The sequence below is a fragment of the Daldinia childiae genome, assembly GCF_008694065.1.
Source record: "Daldinia childiae strain JS-1345 chromosome Unknown Scaffold1, whole genome shotgun sequence".
Lineage (NCBI taxonomy): Eukaryota > Fungi > Ascomycota > Sordariomycetes > Xylariales > Hypoxylaceae > Daldinia > Daldinia childiae.
Genome location: NW_022984642.1, coordinates 337,199 through 362,076, shown reverse-complemented (window position 1 = coordinate 362,076; position 24,878 = coordinate 337,199). Strand labels below are relative to the sequence as shown.

General features: G+C 47.2%; 10 protein-coding genes across 11 annotated transcripts; 6 read left to right on the top strand and 4 right to left on the bottom strand.

Annotated features, from left to right (window-relative positions):
• Positions 1-717: 717 nt before the first annotated feature.
• Positions 718-2,034, bottom strand: GL218_00081 (uncharacterized protein; the record flags this gene model as incomplete). Of its 2 annotated transcripts, XM_033576492.1 has the most annotated exons (2): positions 1,379-1,418; positions 1,490-2,034. In XM_033576492.1, 2 exons carry the CDS (start codon positions 2,032-2,034, stop codon positions 1,379-1,381), a joined length of 585 nt encoding a protein of 194 aa, XP_033441763.1. The 2 variants fall into 2 exon arrangements, with proteins under 2 accessions (XP_033441764.1, XP_033441763.1); XM_033576493.1 differs by having other exon boundaries at positions 718-2,034.
• A 2,526-nt stretch (positions 2,035-4,560) lies between these two features.
• On the top strand, positions 4,561-5,394 carry GL218_00080 (Charged multivesicular body protein 6; the record flags this gene model as incomplete). Its single annotated transcript, XM_033576491.1, has 3 exons — positions 4,561-4,598; positions 4,676-5,039; positions 5,176-5,394. 3 exons carry the CDS (start codon positions 4,561-4,563, stop codon positions 5,392-5,394), a joined length of 621 nt encoding a protein of 206 aa, XP_033442113.1.
• A 1,131-nt stretch (positions 5,395-6,525) lies between these two features.
• GL218_00079 (Cytochrome c) lies at positions 6,526-7,372 on the bottom strand (the record flags this gene model as incomplete). The annotated part of the gene is made up of 4 exons (XM_033576490.1): positions 6,526-6,550; positions 6,610-6,704; positions 6,760-6,950; positions 7,357-7,372. The coding sequence occupies 4 exons, from the start codon at positions 7,370-7,372 to the stop codon at positions 6,526-6,528; spliced, it is 327 nt and encodes a 108-aa protein (XP_033441663.1).
• Positions 7,373-8,581: 1,209 nt separating this feature from the next.
• GL218_00078 (uncharacterized protein) lies at positions 8,582-9,619 on the top strand (the record flags this gene model as incomplete). The annotated part of the gene is made up of 1 exon (XM_033576489.1): positions 8,582-9,619. The coding sequence occupies one exon, from the start codon at positions 8,582-8,584 to the stop codon at positions 9,617-9,619; it is 1,038 nt and encodes a 345-aa protein (XP_033441664.1).
• Positions 9,620-11,164: 1,545 nt separating this feature from the next.
• Positions 11,165-11,947, top strand: GL218_00077 (alpha-galactosidase A; the record flags this gene model as incomplete). The annotated part of the gene is made up of 1 exon (XM_033576488.1): positions 11,165-11,947. One exon carries the CDS (start codon positions 11,165-11,167, stop codon positions 11,945-11,947), a length of 783 nt encoding a protein of 260 aa, XP_033441661.1.
• Positions 11,948-12,437: 490 nt separating this feature from the next.
• On the top strand, positions 12,438-13,551 carry GL218_00076 (putative major facilitator superfamily protein; the record flags this gene model as incomplete). Its single annotated transcript, XM_033576487.1, has 2 exons — positions 12,438-13,025; positions 13,123-13,551. 2 exons carry the CDS (start codon positions 12,438-12,440, stop codon positions 13,549-13,551), a joined length of 1,017 nt encoding a protein of 338 aa, XP_033441662.1.
• A 179-nt stretch (positions 13,552-13,730) lies between these two features.
• On the bottom strand, positions 13,731-15,014 carry GL218_00075 (Exosome complex component RRP42; the record flags this gene model as incomplete). The annotated part of the gene is made up of 2 exons (XM_033576486.1): positions 13,731-14,387; positions 14,496-15,014. The coding sequence occupies 2 exons, from the start codon at positions 15,012-15,014 to the stop codon at positions 13,731-13,733; spliced, it is 1,176 nt and encodes a 391-aa protein (XP_033441659.1).
• A 1,287-nt stretch (positions 15,015-16,301) lies between these two features.
• GL218_00074 (Carbonyl reductase [NADPH] 1) lies at positions 16,302-17,683 on the top strand (the record flags this gene model as incomplete). The annotated part of the gene is made up of 4 exons (XM_033576485.1): positions 16,302-16,699; positions 16,816-17,118; positions 17,189-17,506; positions 17,563-17,683. 4 exons carry the CDS (start codon positions 16,302-16,304, stop codon positions 17,681-17,683), a joined length of 1,140 nt encoding a protein of 379 aa, XP_033441660.1.
• Positions 17,684-18,002: 319 nt separating this feature from the next.
• GL218_00073 (Arginyl-tRNA-protein transferase 1) lies at positions 18,003-19,390 on the bottom strand (the record flags this gene model as incomplete). Its single annotated transcript, XM_033576484.1, has 2 exons — positions 18,003-18,510; positions 18,696-19,390. 2 exons carry the CDS (start codon positions 19,388-19,390, stop codon positions 18,003-18,005), a joined length of 1,203 nt encoding a protein of 400 aa, XP_033441657.1.
• Positions 19,391-24,147: 4,757 nt separating this feature from the next.
• GL218_00072 (Diphosphoinositol polyphosphate phosphohydrolase aps1) lies at positions 24,148-24,743 on the top strand (the record flags this gene model as incomplete). The annotated part of the gene is made up of 2 exons (XM_033576483.1): positions 24,148-24,208; positions 24,316-24,743. 2 exons carry the CDS (start codon positions 24,148-24,150, stop codon positions 24,741-24,743), a joined length of 489 nt encoding a protein of 162 aa, XP_033441658.1.
• Positions 24,744-24,878: the final 135 nt, after the last annotated feature.

Sequence of the window (24,878 nt, the reverse complement as noted above, 5' to 3'; positions counted from 1 at the left end):
ATGATGCAGACATCTGCTCTTCAACCAAAAAGATTTATATCAGTCAAACTAATGCAGCAGGAATCGATAGTGTGATCCTATTACGTGAAGTTACCGAGATCTCTTTAGGCTGATGGTTCTTATCAACTGAAACATGATCACTATGCAACGCCGTTGATAAAGCATATTCTACAGAGGCTTGTAAGCCCTTCGTAAAAGTCAACCATCCTTCGTGGAATGGCTTTTCAGCTTTTGCTCATCTGATACGCCACATCCTGCAAGCGAATCGCCACCTATAGTTTAGGTCAGCGCGTACGGTAGGTCGGGAAGTAGCTTGACCTGGCTGGGGTTTAACCTGACTTAGCTTGGGAAGATTGTAAATAGTTTTTTTTGTGTAGCGACTGTATATAAACTGAAGGTATACCTATATATATATTTTGGAATATAATTGGTATATTCTGTGTGGCTTTTATAAAGGCCTTTAACTTTAAGGACTCCATACCTAATAACTCACTATATTTGATTACCAGTTACCTGTTAGAGTTATGGGCGGTTGGGTTTATACGGTTATTTAGTCTGACTCGACTTATCGTGGACGAGAAGAGAATGTGGCTTAGGCTCTATAGAAGCTAATCTGCGTTGGAAGTAGATATTGCAATAAGAAACAGTTCGTATGCCAACAGGTGGACAGCGTAGCCACCTATACCCATTAGGCTTGACCCAAGATTGCCTGCCTGGTTATTCGGCAAGAAGATTTCCATCTGATGTGCTTGTTCTATAGTGTAAGCGAGATACTAACCCCGTTTCGGGATGGAAGAACCTGACAAACCCCTCGTAAGATAGGAGATCCAGCCCGCACTCGCAGCGGATGTCTCCATGACTAGCCCCAATGCTTAGATGGGAAAATTCAATGTGCATCTGTTCCTCCAGAATATCACTAGCGCCTCCCTCCGATGCTTGTCTCAGCATTGTCCACGTATCATGTCCTCGAGGCTTTGAATCGCAGGTGCAACCGCAATAGGATGTCTTGATGGTCGAAGTAACCCTGTCAAAGAGCTCCCCGTATGCACCATCTGACCGTTTTGCCATTGGATAGTGCTCTTCCACCAAAGCTACCAGCTCGGCGACTTCAACTGGGTTACTGAATTCTCGGCCGCGTATGCTAACTGCCTCGTAGAGTTTGAATTGCTTGAACGTGTTATAACGCCAAGTCAAGATATAATAGGCACAGGTTCCTAAAACAGCGTCCACCATATCAAAGTCCTCATAAGCATAGGCGGCCTCGACAATGCGAAGCATCACATAAGAAGCATCAACCACCTGTTGAGCACTAGTGAGACCCCGGACAAGGTTGTTCGTTTCCCCTCCCAACACATCACGCTCGTAGTCTTGAATGTCATTAGGCATGCAGATAGCCCATGATAGAATGTAGCCGCGATCTGAGGTAAGATGTTCTCCAAGCACGTGCCTTGCAGTAAGTTCTCCGGCTCTATCTAGGAGCAGAGGATACTGGGTTTCGCGGTCCACGGGGTTATCCGCCTCATAATCCCCCGAGGCTAAATTCTGTAGTCGCTTGACCTCGCGTCGGAAAATCTCCCGCATGTCTTTGATGACCCCTTCCGTAAAGAGACTGTGCACGTCGTTTGGAGTGTCAACCCAAATCCACTCGGCCGCGGTAACCCATGGTATGTCGCGAGCACGCCAGAGCTTGCGATTAGTGCCATAATCGATGACTGTAGTGAAGAGGCCGAAGAGGATTTCGAAGTGAAATCCAGGGCGCCAGCGTCCATCACGGACAGCCAGGCTAGACCAACCATGCCAAGTCACCCAGACTTCGAGATCACCAATCTCGAAGTATCCGCCTGGTTCTTTGTCACATCGATCCTGGCCATTCCCAAGTATTCTATCGCCGCTGTCGCGCTTCATAACAATACCGGCCTCGGTAACGCCTGCATATCCGCCTGTGCCATTGCCGAGAACCTTGCGTCCTTCGTTAGATTTTGCGTCATCTGTCGACGCATTGTTGGCAATGGCCTTTTGAAGAAAGGACCGCATCGTATCGAGCTCCGCTTGGCTAATTAATGGCCCTCCCTCCGTTTGCTTCGCTGTCTGATCACGGGCACTTATATTGTTCGACAGCTTCAGAATATGATCTGCCCATATATTTCGTAGCCGTTTCAGATTCCTATCGGCCCCGGCAGAGGGTATTTCAGAAATGCCGACACTATCGAACATGACATGGCTGCCAAACACGCAATGGAGTCCCGGCCCTAGACGCTCACGTGTCCTTCGACTCCAGCGCCCCAAGCATTGCTGGCCGTTGAAAGACCCGCAACAAGTGATATAGTGCCTAGCGGTCCCAATATCTTTACAAATAGTATCGGTCCATGAATGAACGAATCCGAAACCATCATTCTTCTGACCTGGGCCCCAGGTTGGGACCCGAGCATGAAGGAGATCTTCGCATAGCTCGCTACGGATCCTGGGGATTACAGTACCAACGGAACCCATTTTCAGCAAACTGTTTCAGTGCCGAGCTGCGTTATAATAGAAAATAGTAAGAGGAGACGAGTGGCGGAGGATGTGGTCTAGGGTAAAGTCTCATAATAGTTCGATATCCTATAGCAGATTTATATCGCCCGTTGTTCTCCAGAGCCTTTGTATGGCATCACCGCTCATATCATCCTCATGAGAAGGAGGCAATGATACACGCGGGATCATGCATAGTCGACGAAATCGGGACGTCCTATCCTTGGAATGGGAAAGAAATAATTGGCATTCGGAGTGGCTGCATGAGACTGAGATAGTAGTGAGGTATACGAGCCGTGCTGCGCGCGGCTTGTGAGGACTTTAACTTACATTGTAATTATTAACAGCCTTCGTAACTGGCAGCCGTCATCGCGATCCTTGAAAAGAGGGCCATTTGGTATGATACCTTAGACGGCTATGCAGTCAGCAGGTTAGTGGACTTTAGGCGACTTCATCTCCCTTTAATTGAGGCTGCTTGAGACACGTAAGCAGCCATTTGAAGGGAATGAATGCATGATTTGTCTAATCTCTAAGTTCTTAATAACTTGAAAGTTTCCTGAGTTGGCCGATTAATAGGGCCGGAATTTTCAGGGGGTTTGTAGCCCCCCAGGTGTGGATGCTCTGTTGTCACATCAATAACTGGTAAGCTTTCCTCTTTCACATCGGATGATCTTACCAAAGCTATACACATACTGAAGATATGTCCCCACTCAATCATGATAGCCTCATGGCTCATCTGCAGACCTTGATAGCAAGCTGCAACTACAGAATTGTAATGGAGTTTTTGGGTCTTCTGTTAACAATCGTAGGAAAACCTTTCATGAGTCAGATTATTTGGTTGGGAAGCCGTTCCTAATTTCCATTTCCAATCCCTCAGGTATACCCTCGTATTGGGGGTCTATCGCATCTGGTTCCAGCCCCTGTCGCGATTCCCGGGCCCTGCACTCTTATCCGTCTTTTACTTCCCATACCTGTATGGAAGTTTGATCAAAGGATCCTGGGTTAGACAAGTGCCAGCCCTCCCCCAGAAATATGGCCCTATCGTGAGGATTGCTCCTGATCATCTGACCATTGACGGTGCTGTGGCATGGCCCAAAGTATATGCCCACCGGCCGAATACAAAGCAGGAGTTCGGCAGACCAACCGGCCTTTTATTCCCAGGTGGTGACTTGTGCATCCTAGGAGCACCTCGCAAGGCTCACCACCGTATGCGCCGACAGCTATCCCTTGATTTTGGCGATAGCACCTTGAGCGAGCAAGAGGTGACTATTATTAGGTATGTCGACATGCTCCTTGATAAAATTGAGATACACAGCTAAGGGGGTAAATATGTAGACATTGTGGAGTAGCTAAACTTCGCCATATTCGACGTTGTAGGTCATTTAGACTTTAGCAACTCGTTTCACAGCTAATGTTATTAGATAGCTACGAGACTAGACGTTCCGAGTTATGTTATACTTTATTATTCTCTAGTGTTGGTTAAGGAGAAAACGTCATGTCTCTGAGCTGGTCCATGTCTTCAGTAGAAGTAATAATAGCACAATTATGTTTCCTTATCTAATAAGGCAATGTGTAGATGGCTACTTTGAAGTTTGCTTCGAAGTCTAAATAACGATATACATAGGTAAGGAGTCAAATCGTGGCGGACGTGACTGAAATTGTGGCTCGAACGGATAAACCCCCCTATTGAATATCGAAGTTTAAGCTGGGAATGCCAAGACAACTTATATGTGCGTCATTAGGCACTTACCGATAAAGACGCGCGCATCAACCCCTTGCAATCGATAAGATAATCCCTAGAACATGGGACCGCCTGGACGCCTGGACGCCTGGACGCCCGCCGAACTTAGCTCGTGACAACATCGACACCCTTCCTCTCCCCTGTATACCAATAAACATACACATGCTCAACAAAATCGTATCATCGCTTATCCTACGAACCAGGCTGCCCTGAAAAGGCATTTGCCTGACCATCGTTCTTCCACCGATCCTCGCTATTTGCTAGACAATGCGCGCTTCGGATTCCATACCAGATACCAGGGCACGGCGATCATGGGCAACAATTCGAGCAGAGTGACCGCCCAGGACAAGTAAGAATGACATCTTCCATCCCATCGCCGACCAAAAAATAATAATAATAATACTAACCTCCAAATTCCTACTACAGGGCGATCCTCGACCTCAAACTACAGCGCGATAAGCTGCACCAATATCAGCGGCGCATCACGGTCCTAACCGATAAGGAGACGGCCGTAGCGCGACAGATGCTAGCGGCCGGCGACAAGAAGCGCGCCCTGCTAGCCCTGCGCCGGAAAAAGTACCAAGAGTCTCTACTCGAGAAGACGGACGCGCAGCTCGCGCAGCTAGAGCAGTTGACCCGCAGCGTCGAGTTCGCGCTCATCCAGAAGGACGTCGTGTTCGGCCTGCAGCAGGGCACGCGGGTCCTGCGCGACATCCACGCCGAGATGGGCGGCATCGAGCACGTCGAGAAGCTAATGGGCGACACGGCGGACGCTATTGCTTACCAGAAGGTATATACATACACCTCCCCACCTCGACTCCTCCTATCCACCCCGATATATCATTGCTTATTGCTTGCCTGTATAATACATTGCGTCTATACCTACCTAGGTACACAAACTAACGGCTCTTTTACTTTATTTACAGGAGGTAAGCGAAATGCTAGGCGGCAGAATTACAAACCAGGACGAGGACGAGGTCGAAGACGAATTAGCCGCCCTCGAACTAGAAGTCAACGGCCCGGCGAAACTACCCAACGTGCCGGATACCAAGATACCCCCGCCTCAGATCAAAGATGCGATGCCGCAGGAGCCGGAGCCGGAGCCGGAACCGGAGTCGGAGAGGAGAGCCATGCTCGCTGCATAAGAGCAGCGGATTATAATATTTTACAACTAACCTAACTGCATAATGAATGATTGGCGGAACCTAGAAAGAAGAAGAGTTTTGGATCTGGATATCCAGGGTGGGGTAAGGTAGGGGTGTATAGCATATAGCATATAGCAACCTTAGGATATTAGTCCTCATTTTTGAAGCAGCACGGGATCGCAATTCCTCCTATTGGTAAATGGACGTTTCCCCAGTGTAGAGCGAGGGAAGGAGAGAATATAGATGAGCTAGCATTACGAACACGGATAGTTAACCTAGGGGTATAAGTCGTATAATTGCATAAATAGACAATACAGGTTCACTTATCCTTTCGTATTATATAGGTACCTAGTTATTATATACATTTCTTACCAACAGCTCAAATGAAAATGCTAGTCTGGATAGGTATATTCGAATGACGTCGTTTGTATATAATTGCCCCTTTCTGGATCAAAAGCTCCGAGTACGGAGAATACCGCCTCTTCTTGTAGGTATACTATCGTATACATGTATCTAGCGAGTATAAATACATACCCGTACCCCTGAATATCCAACTCCAACAAGAAACAGGTAAAAGGACCTAATAAAGCTTTTTCCAGTCTAACTCTTATGGAGCATTGTAAGAGAAACGCTCGTCCTAGATTAACCATATCCACTATCTAATAGCGTCCCTGCTAGCCTATCAAACAGCGAAAATGCTGACAACAATTCCATGCAACCTCATTGGTCAATGGCCCGTATCCACTCAGCTACGCACAATTTCTTGTAAATCCAACATGCAACTACGTCATGAAGATTATCACAAGTCTACGCAAAACCATGGCAAGGGTAACATTCCACACAAAGAACGGGGGAAAACGCGATAGATCTAAGAGGGGGAAATTTGCGTCTATGTTCAATTACTGGCGACAGATTATATTATCCGATCCAAGCCTTCCTGTAGAAGCCTGAACTCCTAGCACTCCGACCGGGTGTATAATGCTGGAAAAGAGGAGATGGATATATATGATCTAGCACCGACCCCGGTGCCGCAACGCAACGCAACGGTCTAGTGGTCTTCTATAAGTACACAACTGGCCGATCCTGTCTATGCTATGATGGTATTGGTACACGTTTTTCTCGTAACTTCGTTTATGCCGTAGATTCCTTGAGGAAACTGTAAACAGGGTTAGTGTATAGAAGCTTTGAGATTCTTTCAAGCAGAGAAAAACTCACGTAATGAGGTCGTTTCGGTCCTTCTCCTTCTTTAGACCACCGAACGCCATCTTGGTACCGGGGATGTACTTCTTGGGGTTCTCGAGGTAGTCGAACTAAGCAAAATGTCAGTAGAGTCGCTTTAACTAATATCGCCTAAACATTACATACCAGACTGCTCTCGTCCCAGGTGACACCCTTTTGCTTGTTGGCGTCTGTGTAGGAGAAGCCCTCAACCTGACCACTCTTTCGGCCGAAGAGACCGTGTAGAGCAGGGCCGACCTTGTTGCCCTCACCCTCCTTCAGAGTGTGGCACTGAGCACATCGGGTCTTGAAGAGGTTGGCACCCTTCTTGGAGTCACCTAATAAAATTGTAATGTCAGTTAAACTGCTTGACCACAATATGTGCGCTGCTTGTATCCAGTCGCAACAACCAGCCCGTCAATCAAAGAGAGCCGTTCCGTAGTAAAACTGAAGGCTACCCGCTCCTTCTGGACCTTGTGCGACTGCATGATAACAATCCTCAACGCCACCAAGTAAAATAGCGCACGCAACTGCGACATCCCAGACACCAGGTCTCAAAATGCAATAAGCACGCAGGTGAGCAGCCGATATGATAGAGCTAGAGATATTGTATCCCGTAGACACTAATCGCAGTCGTCCTGGCTTTTGATGGTGGCTCAATGGCTCGAAAGGCGGTGACATATAGGCTGTCACGCGGCCGGAAAAAAAATCAAGCAAGACGTAAGGGAGTTGGTGTGTACATACCGGCAGAGAAACCCATGTTGTCGTTCGAAAGTAGGGAAGTGAAGGAATAATTATTACTTTATTAATACGCGAGAGTACGCAGGTCAAACTGTTCCGTCTGTAGAAAAAGAAGGTGGACGTCTAAATAGTGAAGTTTATGGGACGGGAGAAAAGGGAAAGGGAGAAAAAAAATCGGCGCATGCTGGGAATTTTTAAAGCGATGAGCTCAGCGCGGGCTTTGGCAGACATGGGCTTTCGGCAAGGTAGTACGGAAAGTTGAGCCACTTTGTGGCGCGTGCACTTCCGTTCCGACCAATAGGGTTTTAGCTGAAGTAATACGCTTCCGGGGAAAGCCGATTCTACAGCCTTTTTAGGCTTTCTTTTCTTCTTTTCTTTCCACTGGGGCGGTTTGATTCCACTTTGATTCACTAACTAAGAAATATGGGGGCTATAGGTTAGCCAGTGCCCGACCAGTAACGAAGGACGAATCTCGGGATTGAAACTACCTAACATACATACATGGTACCTACACTAGGTATCTAATGGTGGAAAACTTGGGAAATTTTTAGACGGATCCAGATGATGTGTAATTCCTATGCTGTGTTTTGACGAGACATTATGTACTTGCGTTGAATTACAGATAGTATTACCTGTCAAACCCACTATAAGCTTATAGAGTTACCTATCATTTGTATTAACGTGGTAATTTAGGTGCAGTTGTAAGCATCATGGTTCTTAGGTCCTTTAATGCAGATGGAAAGTACAAAGATGAGTTGTCAACCCCTCAAGAGCCATATTAATACCAAGTATTATTTACATATCTAAATATCTTAGGTATTGTGGGTAGTAATAATATGTCTTGTTTCGGTATAGGTATGCTTGCCTACCTATCTTTATCTTCGGTCTAGATCAAGTTCTTTATGTATCAGCCATCACCGGAGATCTACAAAGCCCTTGCATTTCCTCGCGTCTGTGCGCGTCAAGTTTGTACCACTTTCCCATCATATCGTCATAATGCTAAATCCACGCGTGTCGATGCATCTAAACTCGACCTTTATTTTACTCTCAATTGGAACCTGGGGACGTACGGACTGTAGAAATGAGCTAAATATAGCGCTGCCCAGAGAAAAGGGCGTATTAATACTACTTGGCGAGCTTGAGACGACTTGAGAACCATCCCTCAGATCGTTACCTACCAATAAGGCCCACGCATCTTTCGTTCAAGCACATCGACGAAATGTCGAGAATGGATACCCGTTTTCCTCCCGGATATTACTCTGCCACCGAATACTGTTTTCACGAGGAACAGGCCGACGCTATTGTTCGAACCGCAGCTTACCATCGTAAAGATTACTGTCGCTCTGTGATATGGTTCTCGCCTCGGGAACATGTTGGTATTCGTCCATCGATAGCAACACCTTTCCAGCGGGATTCTCATACGGGACTCGGCCCTCTAGATCGCCTACCCCTCGAACTCTTGTATAACGTGCTATTACTTTTGGACATGCGTTCTCTGTTCAACTTTCGACAAATAAATCTTAGATCGAGACGGGCGGTTGACTCTCTCAGGCAATATCAGATGGTGGTCTCCTATGGACTGAACCTTTTCTGCGCTTTGCTACGAACGCAACTTGCTAGCACTATTTCTCTTGCCGACTTTTACTACGCACTATGTACCAAAGCTTGTACTTTTTGCGGCGAATTTGCCGGGTTTATATCCATCTTAACCTGGAATCGATGTTGCTTTAAGTGCCTCCGAGAAGCTCCGGAAGGCAGAGTGCAATCTCTTAGAGCTGTCCGAAAGAAATTTCACTTGCCTACGGCCGGGTCAGCTCAATTAAGATCATTAAAGGTTCTACCCGGGATATATTCAATGAACGAGACTGTATACAAGTTCCGTATCGCGGTCGTTTCTGTTCACCAGCTCACATTAGTTCCCAGACACGATGTATCAGGGTGGGTGATACCGGAAGGAAATCCAAATTTCAGGTTTATGGTATCCTGCGCACTTCCTTATTTTGATAGACAAACCGGCAAGGTCGAATGTGGAATGTCGTGTGCCGGATGTCAGCTCGCTCTCGAAAAATGCATCATCGGCTCCAGGGGCGAGAGGTGGGCATTCGAGGCCCGTGACAAGGTATATGCGCAAGATGGCTTTTTGGAACACTTTCGACGGTGTGAACAAGCCCAACTCATATGGAGATCGAGTGATGAGGGTAAGAGCCAGTCGACCGAGCTGCCCGAGGCTGCCCGAAGAGGAGGCTACTTCAAAGAGAGAGAATAATAAGAAGGATTTAGAAACAATTCGTCTATATATTGCGGCTAAGCTATTTACAGAGTGTTCGTCATGAACAAGTTACGTTCTCTCGTCACTTGAACAAAAGTCATACTAGTCAGTGCATCGGTTTATTCTAAGTTGAGGAATAGATAGGTGTAATAATATGTAGGTAGCTTGCGCGTTTTAAAGGGACGGTTAGCACACTTAACGACTAGTAGTTATAAGTATAACAACCGTAATTAGAGGGGGGAACTCCCAAATCAATTTAAATGGGTTGGGTATTTTAAGCAAATTATATAACATGTTTATACATAATACTTAAAGCTTAGTTAACTATAGTTATAGGTTAGGAGGTAGTTTAACTAGGTACTTAATATTTCACTCTTCCCTTATCTAGGATATTTTACTGGCGCATCTGGCTTGACGAGGTGCTTTGGACAGTAGTTAGTCGAATTCTTGCACCATTCTTTAACAATTACATTGCATTTGACATTGGTTCCCTGGCGCTCCGGGCACTGAATGAACTCCGTCTCCTTCTTGCAGCCACATGTATAAGCGATATATTTTGATATACACATTTCTTGACTAACAGGATACTACAAATTAGACCAGGCTCAGATATAAGGGATAACGGTTTCCTTACGATGTGGTATAGTTGAATGACTTATACACGCTCGCTAATGTGAATGCAAACGACTTTGCAACAAGCGAAGCCAACTACGCTATCGAGACCCTAGGTAGTAGTTGTGATAGTTGGCTGATTTTAAACATAGGCGCCAGGGTTGTTGCCGATGCAATGAAACGTAGGATAGTTTATTTTCATCAAGTGCTATTACTGTTCAAATAATGTTCCGAGGAGGCACACTTTATAGCTGTCTAACCACAGGTTACACCAGGTCCAGTTCTTGTGTTGGCTGCAAGGTGTTTGAAGCAAAGGTTGTTAGCTGCCGTCTGGATTTCTATAATATGGACATAACCATAACGATCATTCAAATCACCCTCAACGCTACGAAGCCTACTTTTGGCGGACGATTAGTTCGACTAACTTTGCTCTCCACATATGTAAGGGGAGTTGGGTTGGCGATAACAAGCTGATCTAGCGCTCATACCCCCTACATTATAGGTAGCTTAGCCCTTGCTTTGAGACGCGCGCTTCGGACGGCTTAGAATAATAGTCGGGATAGAAAAGTCTAACCTGGCTACGTGCCTAAATTCAATGGAGGTTAAGGGATAAAATACACTTATGCATGTACGTCCAAGGCAGACTCCATATTGTCCTAATGTCACTTGACCAGCCAGGAGGTTTGCTACAAAGGCTCTTCTTACCCACTGGGTTCCTAACATTATGATATTCTCTTCTGTGACATCACATTCGGAGGGATCATAGTCCAATAAAGTATCCATATACCACATTGAGACTGTTTAGGCGTTGCATTTTACTTTAGGGTGCACTTTAAATTATCACACACAGAGTCTCAAGCGAATAGTCTAATAGTGACAATGGTTGGTGATAACTCTACAAACACACCAGTACAGCCAATCATTTTATCCATGGAAGTAGATGACGACGATTCTTTTGAAAGCGAATACCGGCTGCGAATCGGAAACCAAGTCAAGTATCTTGTCGTCTCTCCCGGAACCTTTGATAGAGACACTCTTTCGTTACCCCTTCAGTCCCTACCCCGTCTCCCTTACGACGAGGATTGGACCGTGGCCTGCATTTCACGAGATAAAGCCACCGGCGACTTGAAAACTTCTCTCTCAAGCCGGACACTAGCAGGCGTCAAGTGTCAATGGCATAGTATCAGGGTTGATTGCTTGGAGTTGGAGAAGATCAAACAGCTCACGGCAATGGCATTCGAAGCCGTCCCACAGCCAGCACTTTCATATTCTATCTTCCCAACTACACCAACCACCATGATCGCAAAAATAGCCCGTTTCGAATGGGAGGTGCCTCGCATCGAACAAGAAACGAGAGCATATCAGTTGCTCGAGGACTCCGAGCTGGCTCCACGCTTTCTCGCCCATGTCCACGAGAATGGCCGCATCATGGGTTTTCTACTAGAGAAGATAGAGGGACGTCCGGCTTCCATCCAAGATCTAAGCGTTTGCGAAACCGCCTTAAAGAAGTTTCACGAATTAGGGTTTATACACGGGGACGTGAACCGGTACAACTTTCTCGTCACGGAGAAAGGGGCGAAATTACTCGACTTTGAACGTTTTCAGGAGAATGCTAGCCCCGAGTTGATGAGCAAGGAATTGGAAAACCTGCGTGCCGAATTGGTCGACGAGTCGGGACGCGGTGGAGGTTTTATCTTCCGTGACGATAACTAGTTGAAGTTCAAAATATACTTAGGACATATCAACCTCTAGTTATTTATAAACACCTTTATTAAATCATGCTCATTTTCATTACGTTTAAGCGCATGTTATATGTTAATATGATATAAGAAGAGACTTAAACAAGTGATAGTTGCGGTTAGAGTATTTGTATTACCTAATACATATATCAAGAATAGATTAGTCATACCACCTCAGCTTTTCCATGCCATGTGAAAACCATTTCGGGAATTTCAACCGGCCCCGGCCGCATGGATCGGGAAAAAAAAGAGACTTCGCCGGATTAGAAGTTAAAGATTGCGATTGAAATTTTAAGACTTTGCGCTTCAATTCGTATTGTATAATACCATTTGTATTTTGCAACATAGTCGAAGCGTCGATTAATACAAGCCAAGCTCGCAAACTGATCATCCAGCAGTAGTACAGCAACCCCTTCCAAAAAAACCAAAAAAGCTCCCACCAGCGTTCAAAGCTATACCCCGCGATGGCATCCAAAACAGCCTCCATCCCGCGGTACTTGCTACCCCAATACGGCACGCTATGGCGCACCGCAGCCCTCGCTCGAGCTCCCCTCCTCAGCGCCGAGCTAGGCCAGGTATTGTTAGTGCGCTATACCTCCAAGACCGCAACTCGGACACCTTCATCTTCGACCAAAGCCAGCCAGCACCACCACCACAAGTCGTCGCCCGCCGCCAAAGCCGCCAAGCACTCCGCGCCGACGAAGCCCCTTCCCAAGACCGCGGCCACTACCAAGGCTGCTGCTCCTATAACCAAAGAAGATGAGCCTCCGCAGACCCCGATCCTAAAGACCGCGACCCCGCATGCTGCTGCTGCTGCATCTAAGCCGGTCGCCCCGTCTAAACCCATCGTGCTCGAGAAGCCCGAGCGATTCAACCCCCCGTCCCACGGCGCACGCCTACCGAGGTCGACCCCGGCGCACTACGGAGGCCCCGCGACAGACGCCGAGCTGCAAGCCCAGGCCGCAAAAGCGTACCCGGGGCTACCGCCTCCGGAGAACACATGGACGCACTGGTTCATCCACAGCCGAGGGATTCACTTATTTATTACCTTGGTAAGTCTGCCCCCCTACTACGTACATGCCTAAGTACCTACACACCAATTACCAGCCTTTCTCTACCAACTTCTAACCAAAACGCACGCACTCCCAGGGCACCCTCACGTCCCTAGGAATCTACACCTTCATCGCCAACTTCAACGCCAAATCCCCCTTCGCCAACCTGATCCCACCCATCTCCGAGCTCCCCTGGCACCCCTTCCAGTACCTCGGCGTCGTCATCGACGTCATGCGCATGCACGAGGAACACGAGTCCGCCCTGACCGCCGAGAAGCGCCGCCGCAAAGTCGACGACGTCGCCAAGAGGAACGAGTACCGCAAGGCCCATGGCATGGGCCCCGCTCAGGGATTCTGGGCTACCAGCGATAGCAGCAGTAGCAGCGATAGCAGTAGTACCAAGCCCGCTGAGCCCGAGACTACCGAACCCGTCCCCATCGTCGAGTCTGCTGCGCCCGAGCCCAACCCAGCTGCGGCTGAGTTCACCCCAGACGGCAAGCGCAAGAAGTTCCTCGGGATATTTTAAGCACGGGGACGAATAGAAGTACGAAGTGGCGCGAAGGAAAGGAAGGAATATAGTAGCCGTTACTTATTAGGCGTATGGCCAGCACGAGCTCCACCTCCCCTAGAATATTCAGAATCTCTTTTTCTGCTCCGGAATAAGGCAGGTATTAATTTTATGGTATCGTAATTTCGCGATAAAAGCTATCCCAAGTCGACAGCGTCTAGACCGTCCAATACCTCGTCCGCTATGCCCCCTTTCTCTAGTACCTTTTGCACTATGGCCCCAAGGACGGCTACCTTAGTTCCTCCCCTCGGCGCCTTCCATACGCCTTCCACGTCGTCCGTCTCCGCCGCACGGGCTCCCGGGTCCTTGGCCGCGGGCACCCCCTGTCCCCACGCCGCTGCGTTTACCGCGTTAGGCACTCCCGGCGCTGTTAGCCGCGAGGGCGGGTCTATCGTTCGCACCGACAATAGTCGCAAGTGTCTGCCCGTCTGCAGCTCGCCGTCCACCTCCATCGTTTCCGACGCCTCGTCACTTGATACATTCCTCTCGCCTACAGAGACCGCCAGCGCAGTGTCTGCGACGGCTAGCTCCTCCTTAGATGGGTCGAAAATAATATTGTCGCCTACGGCCATAACCAGCAGGGTAACAGGCGGTCGCGAACCAACCGTGGCGGATGTTGTATCGCTGCTCTGTCGCGGATATATGAATTGCGAGGCATCCCAGTCGTCGTCGAACATGGGGTCCTCGTCTGCTTCGGATTTTAACCGGGGCAGGCGTGTGGAGAGCAGTGCGAGATGGGTCGTTAGGCTAAGGAGGGGTAGCGGGTAGGATAGTGGCGGGGAGATGAGGATGATCTGTTTAAGGTAGGTATATATTAGCATCGTGTATCAATGTATTATATCCACCTCAATTGAACCGCATGATGTCTTGTGCAGCTGTAGAGGGATGTATATAAGACTTACATCAATGTACAGCTTCCAGTGGAATCGTCGGTTGATCCATAACTTCTTGGTAAACTCGCCGTCGGCCAACAGCGCCTCGCTTAGCATCGTAGCTAAGAACACGGTGCTGCTATCGTCGTCCCTGTACCCGGGGATCTCAACCGTGATCTCGACCCAGTCGTTCTCGCCCGACACTGCCTCCTCCCCATCTAGCCCGCCGTCTCCTTGTATCTGCTCATCCTGCGCATTCCCCTCCTTACGCCGCAGCTCCTTGTTCTCGTAGTACACGCGGCTAAGCGGCAAGACACGACGCTTCTCGACCTCGGCTTTCACGCCGACGACGGCCTCGGTGCCGTCTGCGAAACACACGCGCGCGCTGCCGTTGGCGGCGGGCAGGACCCCGGTCTCGGCTGTTAGCGGGCGGAATTGGGCTGCGGTGCGGCCGTCGGGACGGACGGGGGGCGTTAGGGAGAGGGAGGTGTGCAGGTAGGCTAGCTCGGCGGGCGAGAGGAGGAGGTGTTGCGTTGTGGATGATGCCATGATTGGTTGGTTATGAGGGTGGTAGGAAGGGGAAGAAAGAAAAAAAAAAAAGAGGGGAGGGGATGGCCCCTAGATAATTATGAAGAGGGTCGAGTATCTAGACTCGAATATCCTCTTGTCTAAAACGTAACTATAAGTGTAAGATCGCTAGGGAGTTGTTGCGCCTTACTTACTCGTACCGTCGTATTATATAAACGTTTCCGTCTGCGAGGCTGAGGCGGGAGATTTTTTTGAGCTTCTAAGCTCTAAACTAAAGTTGGTGGGGAGTTAGAGATTATTGGTTGGAGCTTATGGTGGGGCTTATTTTTTTATTATCTTTAGATGTTAGGATCGGCAAGGCTTGAGGTAAGGGTATACTTATCGATAGTGTATTAACGGAATAGTCTATTATGCAATAATAAAGTAGTATTGTTTTATATGCGAACTAACTACTTGTAATAAAGGGTAGTTAGTTGTGGGATGTTAAATTCTAATCAATAAGAAGAGTTTGAATTAATTAGATATACTTTTATTGGAAAGTTTCTATATTCAAAGGGATAATGGGATTAGAGCTATAATTATATATAATCTATATGTAGAAGATTATGTGTTGTAGACATTATGTCAAGTCTTAATCATCGATAATAGTATATCTAACCTATGATAATGTCCATCTCGAAGACAACTATCTCCTATTTCTCACTTCTACTATTCATCCACAAGTTATCTATCATATCATAATTCTCACTATCGAATACGCATAAACATTTAGTACTTATGCCAATCGAGGCCCCTCGGATTCCCAATATAGACGACGGCGGACGACGACGGACGAACCGGGGATGCTCGGGGACATATCTCTACGGCGCAACACCGGCGCCGACTCTAAGCCACGTAGGAATTGGTATCATGGATAGCGCCGTAAAGCCGCCCTATCCAAAGGATTTATCTTAAAACGAACCCAAGGTTCTTTTGTCTGCCATGTTTAACGCCGTCTTCAACTAATAATTAAATAAGCAGGAATAAGCAGGATTCGCAGGAAAAGTCTCCGGGATAGAGTCGTGGAACCAATTTCTCGAGTGGCTTCGAATAGAATCGCTGGTGGCAGGGTCCACGATATGTTCCAGGCCCTTCAGCAGCTGGTAAATAAATAGATGTCGTAGTGTTCGTTAAATAAGACGTATCGTTTCCCGCTGTGTTCTACTTTAGATATCTTAACCTTGGACAGGAGCTTCTTAAGTTTCTTTAAGTGTTCGCTATACCCCTAATCTATCCTTACTATACAAAAACTACATCATACCAGACACGATGAGTGGCATGCTCTACCAAGCCTACATGAAATGGCACCCCATCCCTCTCCCACCGTCCGACAGCTTCAAAGACCAAGCCATCCTAGTAACCGGCGGAACCAGCGGCCTAGGTCTCGCAGCCGCCGTACACTTCGTCAACCTAGGCGCATCCGAGGTCATAATAACAAGCCGCAGCGCATCTCGCGCCAAGGCCGCTCTCGAAACCATAGAAAAGGAGACAAAGGGTCGCAGTAGAGATCGCGTCCGCGTCTTAGATCTCGATATGAGCCACTATGCCTCGGTCGTTGCGTTCGCGCAGGAAGCTAAGAAAATCAGGGCGGGAAAGGGGGGTATCGACTTTGCGGTGTTGAATGCCGGTATTTTAAACATGGAATTTTCGCTTGGCGACGAGGGATCGTAAGACTCTTTTCCTTTTTGGCTTTATAAGACTTATGTATTTGTTCATCAGATACAAGTGATAATCCATCTTGTACTTCGTTTACCTAGTTAACTAACCAGCACAAAACCCACAGAGAGCAGAACGTCAAAACCAACGCCCTCAGCACAGCGCTCCTAGGCTTTCTCCTCCTGCAGTGGATGAAAACAGAGCGTCCTAACCGCTCAGCACCTGCACATCTAGCCGCGGTCGGGTCATCACAGCACTTAGCCCCGAATACCAATGACTGGACAAAATGGGCCTCAGAAACCGGCATCCTGGAGCACTTCAACAAACCCGAGAACTGGCCCGGGTCTAGCCCCATGTACGGCGCCACGAAGCTTCTGGCGCAATATGCCGTAAATGAGCTGGTCGAGATGTCACTAGGTCCGGATGGACGGTAAATTTCCTCTTGTTTCCCCCCTTTCGCTGCAAACATATGTCAACTAATACCAACACCCCGTCCCCAGCCCAGAAGTCATCATAAACACCATGTGCCCCGGCATCGTGAGGTCAGACTTACCGCGACAATTCATGAATCAGAGTGTAGGCTATCGCATCTTCATCGCGATATACTTCAGCATATTCAGTAAGACGGCCGAGAACGGTGCGAGGACGTACGTGGCGACTGGGTTGACTAAGGAGAACGAACATGTGAGCGATATTTCTCTTCCCCTTCGTCTTTATTATTTACCTACCTACAAGTTGGTTCGGACAGCTGACATCGTGGGGTTCAACGTACAGGGGAAGTTTATCAGGTTCTACGGTTCCGAGGCCGAGTATCGAAAGTAAGTCTAAGCTTAAGGGTTGGTTCTCGTGCTGGTATGGCTAATACGTAGCGTAGAAAAGCAGAAATACTATTGACAGGAGAGGCTGGCAGGAAAATGCAAGCCCAAGTCTGGTCTGAGATGAAGGCTGATTTTATCGCCAAAATTCCCAACGCGAAGGAAGTGTTGGGATTATAGATACCGTAGCTAGTCTAAGTTCGTTTGAATTGGACTTGTCGTGACACTGTTAGACTGGGATAATGTAAGATATTAAATATAAGTTGGACTTAAGGTAGAAGAGTGTTTACCTGCATCGATTATCAATTTCAACAAAGCCGGCCGCCTTTCTATGTTACTATAGCTATAGGTCGAATCTAGGCTGTGAAATCCGTTCATGTGAATCTATCTTGTATTCGTAACCTTGTGCCTTACTCTTTCGAGTAGCATCCTCACTGAAAGCCTTGCATTCCTCGCCCAAGCTCGATAATAAGCACGAAAACCGAGACCTCCTAAACTTTTAGGATCTTCGAAAGTCCAAGCACAAATCGTGTATGTAGTTCGGACCGACAGCTGCTACTAATTCCGCAACCATTGCTTTCGCCGATCCCTTTTTGTCAATACTTTCGTTGTGCCACTCAAATAGATCACCAGCATAGCAATATCCTCGCCTAAGGCGTACCGCAATATGATCCAAATCTATCGAGTTCATCTCATCCACTGATGGGATACCTGGCATATTACTACTAAAGAGGGGATATTCTTCATCATCGTCCTTGTGTAGCATTTCTCCTCCATCTTCTTCGATTTCCATCGGCAGAGTGACCTCTGTAGCTTGGGTATGCTTTTCAGCATCTTCCTCGGATCTTTCGAAGTCTAAGTACCCGTGGCTATCGAATTTTTTGAGGATACTCTGTTCAAGGTCTACCCACTCTAACGTGTCCGGGTTGAGGATTTGTTGCGGGGAGAAGTCGATCTTATATTTCATCTTTGGGCATGTATGGATATAAAAGCCAGGATACCACCATCTATACTTCCATTAGCAGGTCTCCTTGAACCTTGACGTTCGATTGTCTCAGTATATCTTGCCACTAAAGGGGGTTGTCTAAGAGGCATAATTGCATGAAGAACGGGATTAGACATTTTCAGGGTGGGTAGGAGTAACTCGAAAAAAAGATTTGCAAGCTACGATAAAGGATTCGTCCGTACATACCGATAACCTTCTTCTATTGCAAGGGCAATCTCCCGTAAAGCCCCAAGTTTTCCAGGACTAAACTTATGAATAGACTCATGGTATAAAAAATAGACACCGCTAACACAGTCTGGGAGAAGGTCTAGGACTCCTATCGCTACTAACTTACCGTCGAGCCTATAGCACTGATGAAATGAACCGACTTGACGTTCTCGTCCATCTGGCGCTGTATACTTCCCGCGCCTCAACGGCGAGGTGCAGAGAAACCTCTTAAACCCATCGCGAGAGATAGACGATGGAGATTCTTCGTGAACGACCTGTTGATAATTTTCATAAACCAGAAATTTCTCCTCGGTAAACTCATCAGGTTCTAGCGTAACGGAAAAGGTGTGAGCCGGCTCGGGTGGCTGCTTCAGCAGTAGGCTTTCACATTCATGGATCCTCTCCACCAAGTCAAACTCGGTGTCTCGCTTCCGAGCCTGCTCGCGCGACCTCGGATGTAAGCGAGCTGCTTCCTTTGAATAAGCATCTCCTACGACGTACTTGTTGAAGCGGTTGACGGCTTGCCGCTGATCTCTCGTCGTCCGAAAACGGTCGGAGTCAAGGCGAATAGAATAATGCGGACAACAAGCATCTCGTTGATTTGGTCTGTAGAGTAGCGCCCCGGATCGTCTCCAACACCGGTCGACCAGAGTCTGATAGTTGGCAGGGCTCATAGATGTTGCACGTGCAAAATAGGAGTGGCCTGAGGCGTAGTGTAAGTAAAATGCTGCTCAAATCACAATTGCAAGAACCACCATGTGGTTAGACCAGAGCCCCTTGTAGGACGCTACACGAAGCAGGAGACTCAACGCAGGATACAACGACAACTGAACAATATACACGAATAGCCTGAAAATCAGTGGGTAGGCAAGTATGGCCGAAGGGGCATCGGATCGTAAACAGATGCTAGTATGATGAGGTAGACATACTTTTCTGTGACCGATCATTTTTACCCTTAGGACGGCAGTAGCCGCAGCTAGATGAACTTCTATACCCTATAAAGAGTTAGTCACAGAGCGTCTACGTAGGTATCATGAGATGCAGAGTCTAGTCTTCAGGGCGAGCTTAGTAAGAAGTAGTTGACCCGGAAAGTAGATATAGGAGTTATTGACGGTCACTTGACTAGGCCTGCGAACATCTGATCCCGGAAAGGGAATAAGGAGGCAGCATCTCGGGAACATAGCGGGAGTCGGGAGTATGCATGAGATGTCGAAGCGGAATATAGAATGAAGACGGGTTGAGGTAACACGCGATGATACACCGGCTAGCTAAGAGGTTACGATTGCACGGCTGGCGAGATTCGCACGAGGTGAGCAAAGATGCTGGTAGGCTGTGGCTGATATCCCGACATTTTAATGGTAGCTTGGCATAGGCGACTCCAGATGAACATGTACGAATAGAGCATGTAACAAAGCATGTTTGAATATGCATCTGAATATGCACGTCTCTCCCAGCTGCTCTCTTGGAGCAATGCGGCGCTTTCAGAGACGCCAGTGGGCTGGTAGTGGCGCGCCAACGAACATGACGGAGAGTTGTATTCCCCATAAAAACCGTATGCAAAGCAAGCTGGCCAACGACAGTGTCGCAATGGAGCACGGGTCCGAACGGTTGGTCGAGGGCGTACAGGAGCGGCTCGGGGTATATAGAGGTAGATGGACTTAAAGCAAAGATCTGACTCACCAATTGGCGATATATACAAAAATGCATCTTCAGGGGGGGCCTGCATCCTTTCTAAGTAGCGCCCTGCTGGCGGATGGCTAGGCTTTTTAGATGGTCAGACAGGCAGACGGGACAGGGCACTTGATCAGAGAAGACAGCTCACGCGCGTGGGCAGGGATTTATGAATTATTTGGCAAGGGGACAGAGGACAGAGGACGTACGAGGTGGATCGGATGAAAGAGTCGGTGTTGAGTCAGACGATGAGGTTGGGGATAAAGTACCTCTATAGCGATCAGGGTACGAAGTTAGAATATTATATTATAATATTAGGTAGGTATTAGGTAGGCATTTATTGCCTGGTAATCTTCTTTTGTAGATGGTTTTTATGATTTTATGCGTCGAGAAACGTTGGCGTGGCGTGCTGTGACCTGCATATCGAGTTGTCCGAGTTTAGGTTGAGCGGCTAACACACAAAGAGGAGAAAGGTAAAAAGGGGAACAGAGAAGACGGGGAGCTTGGTAGTAGGTAGGAGGTAGGAGGTATTATTCGGGTCTACCAGGTACCTACCTTGATTGGGTATTTATCTGCATTAATAAGGTAGGTACACCTTTATGGTGACTACCTTCCCGTTACATTGGCAGTTCGATTGTTTCTCCAAAGGCAGCGATGCCAATCGTTAGGAGGTATTCGTACTATAGGTTAGGTACTTAAGGTAGGTACTTGATGCACGTACTTAGGCAAGTTCTGGATTAAAGAGTCGCATGGCATTATGCAGGTGCTATGACGAATTATACAACCTAGCCTAGAAAATCGACTGTATAACAATTAAAGTATTGTCATAAATCTAAAAATCAATCCATTGAGTTTAGCAAGACAAGATAAGAAACATTACTCTGGGATAATTCTAGGAACGAACAAAGTAGTAATGCCCGGAATATTTCATTTTTCTACAATCGATACTTATAAAAGAGCAATTGCAGATTTTGAATAGAAGTTTAAGCAAATTAAAGGCTTTCCTCTGCGTGTACATATATGTGCATGTGCATATGTGCGTATATAGTAGGTAGGTATGTACGTATATATTATCATATAAGCTTCTATCTAACCTATTGGTTTAGATACCTAGGTAGGTAGGCAGATAGGTAGAGGATACATAGGATAGATCTCTATTTAGGGTCGAAATACTACGTCATTAACCTGGGTTGGTTTTGTCATGCTGATGGACTTTGTCTTTAACACTTTTGATGTATTGGCATACGTCTATGCCGGTAGTAGATATAGCGGTGTGTCGTATATCGTAGTCTTATATACATTAAATATACGCTGAGTGTTAGAAGGATTCCCCTCTACGATATGTCTCAGTTGTAGTTGAACTGGGGAACTCGGTGATCGACGGTAGGATGTAAGCGAGGGGTAGATCCGATTCAAAGCCATACCGACCAGCCCGCCAGCCCGCCAGCCCACTTACCTTGTGTAGCTATAAAAAACAAGTGCCGGCCAATTAGACCTACCAAGTAAAAGGAGTTATACCTTCAACTGGATGTAACACCAGAGTTCAATAGTAACCAACACATGCGAGTAATACGTGTTTAAAATATGTACGCATTAGCTTGCAGTAGAGACTATCCAACGAGTATGAAAATGCATATACCAGATGCATAGCCAAGTTCAAGGGATTTAACTACATAAAAAAATTGCGTGATGAAGTGGAATATTAGGATATAATTGTATAACTTTGTGCATGGGATGGTACATGTATGTATTAGTTTAATATCGTGGGAATGATGAATGAACGAACTAAAGAAAATCATATAGGATTTGAACTAACGAGTTATACTTCTCTCCCGCGTTGAGGTAACTACGCGAACATAATGAAACTTTCCGAACGATGTGCGTGGGGTATATCATATATGATCTATGTAGGTATGCTGCTATATGCATATAAAGGGGTACGGCCAGATTGATGTAAACTCCGTTTTGAGAAAAATTTTCTCTTCTCTACCTTTCTCCTCCACTCTTCTCATAAAAATATTTACAAATATCTATTTCCCTTTCGATGGGAACCCCCTGTTGAAACGGGCATCTCCTTAGCTTCGGCCTTCTGCCCGTAGCCAGAAGTTATCATACTCTGGTCCCTTTAGCACCTTTCCGCTGCCCAGGTGCTATGTATAGTGGTACGTACACTACGATATAAGCGGCGGTCGTTGCTGCTTTCAAAACATCGTGCATGTGTTTCTTATACCGAAGCATACGTGTTTCTATGTACCTAAGGTAATTCACCCACCCACTCAAACACGCCGGTCTTCATACATAACATTAGTGGTACATAATGTAATTGAACTGAGTAAGGTACCTAATAAGATAGGTATTCAAGGTAAGCCGGTAAGCAAATAATATAGGTACTTAATGTATCTTAATTGCAGTACTTACCTACAAGTTATACAACTTGGAATACAACTTGGAAGTTATTTAAAGCTATCCGGTACTTCCAGCTACTTGTTCGTGCGTCCATCCTACTTACCCTTGTTATTGTGGCGAGCTGTATGGCTTTGCCTTGCCTTGTCTTGCCTTACCTCACCTGGCATTGAATATGTACCGAGCAACAACGCACGGGGATGCTAGTACGGTACAGATAAGTACGGTACAGATAGTTTACAGATGGAAGGAACATATAGCAGCATGGAGGTTTTAGGTAAGTAGCTAGGTAAGTATTTAGGTACCCTTTAGGTAGTTTTGGGCCCTGCATCTCACAACCTTACTAAAGGTAAGTCGTACCTACCTGCCTACCTGCCTACCTAGCTCGTGCTTTCGCCCTAGTCCGCGGCTCCTCGTCTAAGCTGGGGGCTCCTTTTTTTTTCTCCCTTTAGAAAAAAAAAAGAGAAAGTACTATAAAACCCAACTCAGCCAGCTTTTCCTTGTCTGTGCCCCTCCATTTTTATTTCAGTTATGGCACGAGACTTGCAACGTTCGTGCTGGTCTAGCCAGAACAGCAACTTTCTCCTTCGCTCGTTAGTGGCTCAACCTCAACCTCAACACCGTGCCAGACATCCTGGGCATCGTGCTCCCACTCGCCAACAAAGCACCTGTGCGCTTCCTACTTGACCGCCGGATATTCTATTCTGTGCTCCTTCTCCCCACAAAAAAAATTCCGCTGCAGAATCCGAAAGACGTCGGCCTATGCGACGATTTCGTCTCACCTACCCGCAACCTTGACTCCTACAAAGCCCCGGGATCCGCCGCACTTTTCTTTCCAGCGCTTCCGTAACGCACCCCCCGAACTTCTGAAGAAAAAGCCCGAAGTCACACGTGGGTCCGAATGAGCGTGTCTATGTGGACGTCCAATTTTGCCAATACCGCTCACTATTCCCTTTCCTTGTTGGTTGCCAGGGCCGGATTCCTAGGACATTACAATACAGTTATTCGTGCATTGAGCATCGAGCATTAAACATTGGAGAACCAACCGTAGACGGAAGCTCGAGTAAAAAGAGGGACAAGAGAATTGATTCGTACACAACCCCCAGCATCACGAGAACGCGATCATCATATCACCGCGCCCCCCCCAGATAGACGACTTCGCACAATTCTGAGACTTTCCATGACCATGCAGCTCAACATTTTTCGGTAAAGCGCCTTAATTCCAGCTCCATCTGGCCGGCACACTCTGCCCAGGATCATCCCACGACTAAACTAACCCCGGTTTTCCCCGTCTTGATTTTCTCCCTAGGCAGAGCTAGTACATCCGCGCCGTTCTACTCATTTTACGACTTACAAAATGGCGTCCGGCTCCTCGAATCATCGTACAATGGAGTCTCGTACTGGTAGAACAAAGCAACGTAAGTTTTGTTACAAGATTCTCGGTGGATTTGTCTTGATTTGTTCTCGTGGCGCGCTAGTTTGTAAACCGCCTACCCCATAGACCAACTGACCCTTGAATTTCCAGGCTATAACTCGAAGGGTGAACGGTTGGTAGCGGGAGTGGTCCCTCTCTCGGAAGACCGGCTATACGTTTTACTCATCCAATCGACTCGGAGAAAAGGCTGGGTTCTTCCAAAAGGTGGATGGGAATCGGATGAAGAATGTACAGAGGCCGCTGAACGCGAAGCCTGGGAAGAAGCCGGTATAACAATCCGCATCGACTATGATCTCGGCGAAGTCATTGACTCGCGGCCGCCTAAAAGGTTGTCCAAGGATGCTCCTAAAGCTCTATATCGCTTCTACGAGGCTACCGTCCTGACAGAGGAGAGCAACTGGCCTGAGAAGCACAAGAGAGAACGCCAGTGGTTTACATACACCCAGGCGAAGGAGGCTCTTTCTGATCGACCGGAGCTGCTACAGGCTCTCGAATTATCTACTATGCACAGAACATAAGAATCCGGGTGTAACCGAGAAGAGCCCTTCTTCAATCTCCCTCTCACAGTGCAGTTCGGCACGCGTCTTTCTATTGTCCATAAGATCCATTTGACCACGTTCTAATCTGGAAAAATTGCATAGACCAGGGTTCTG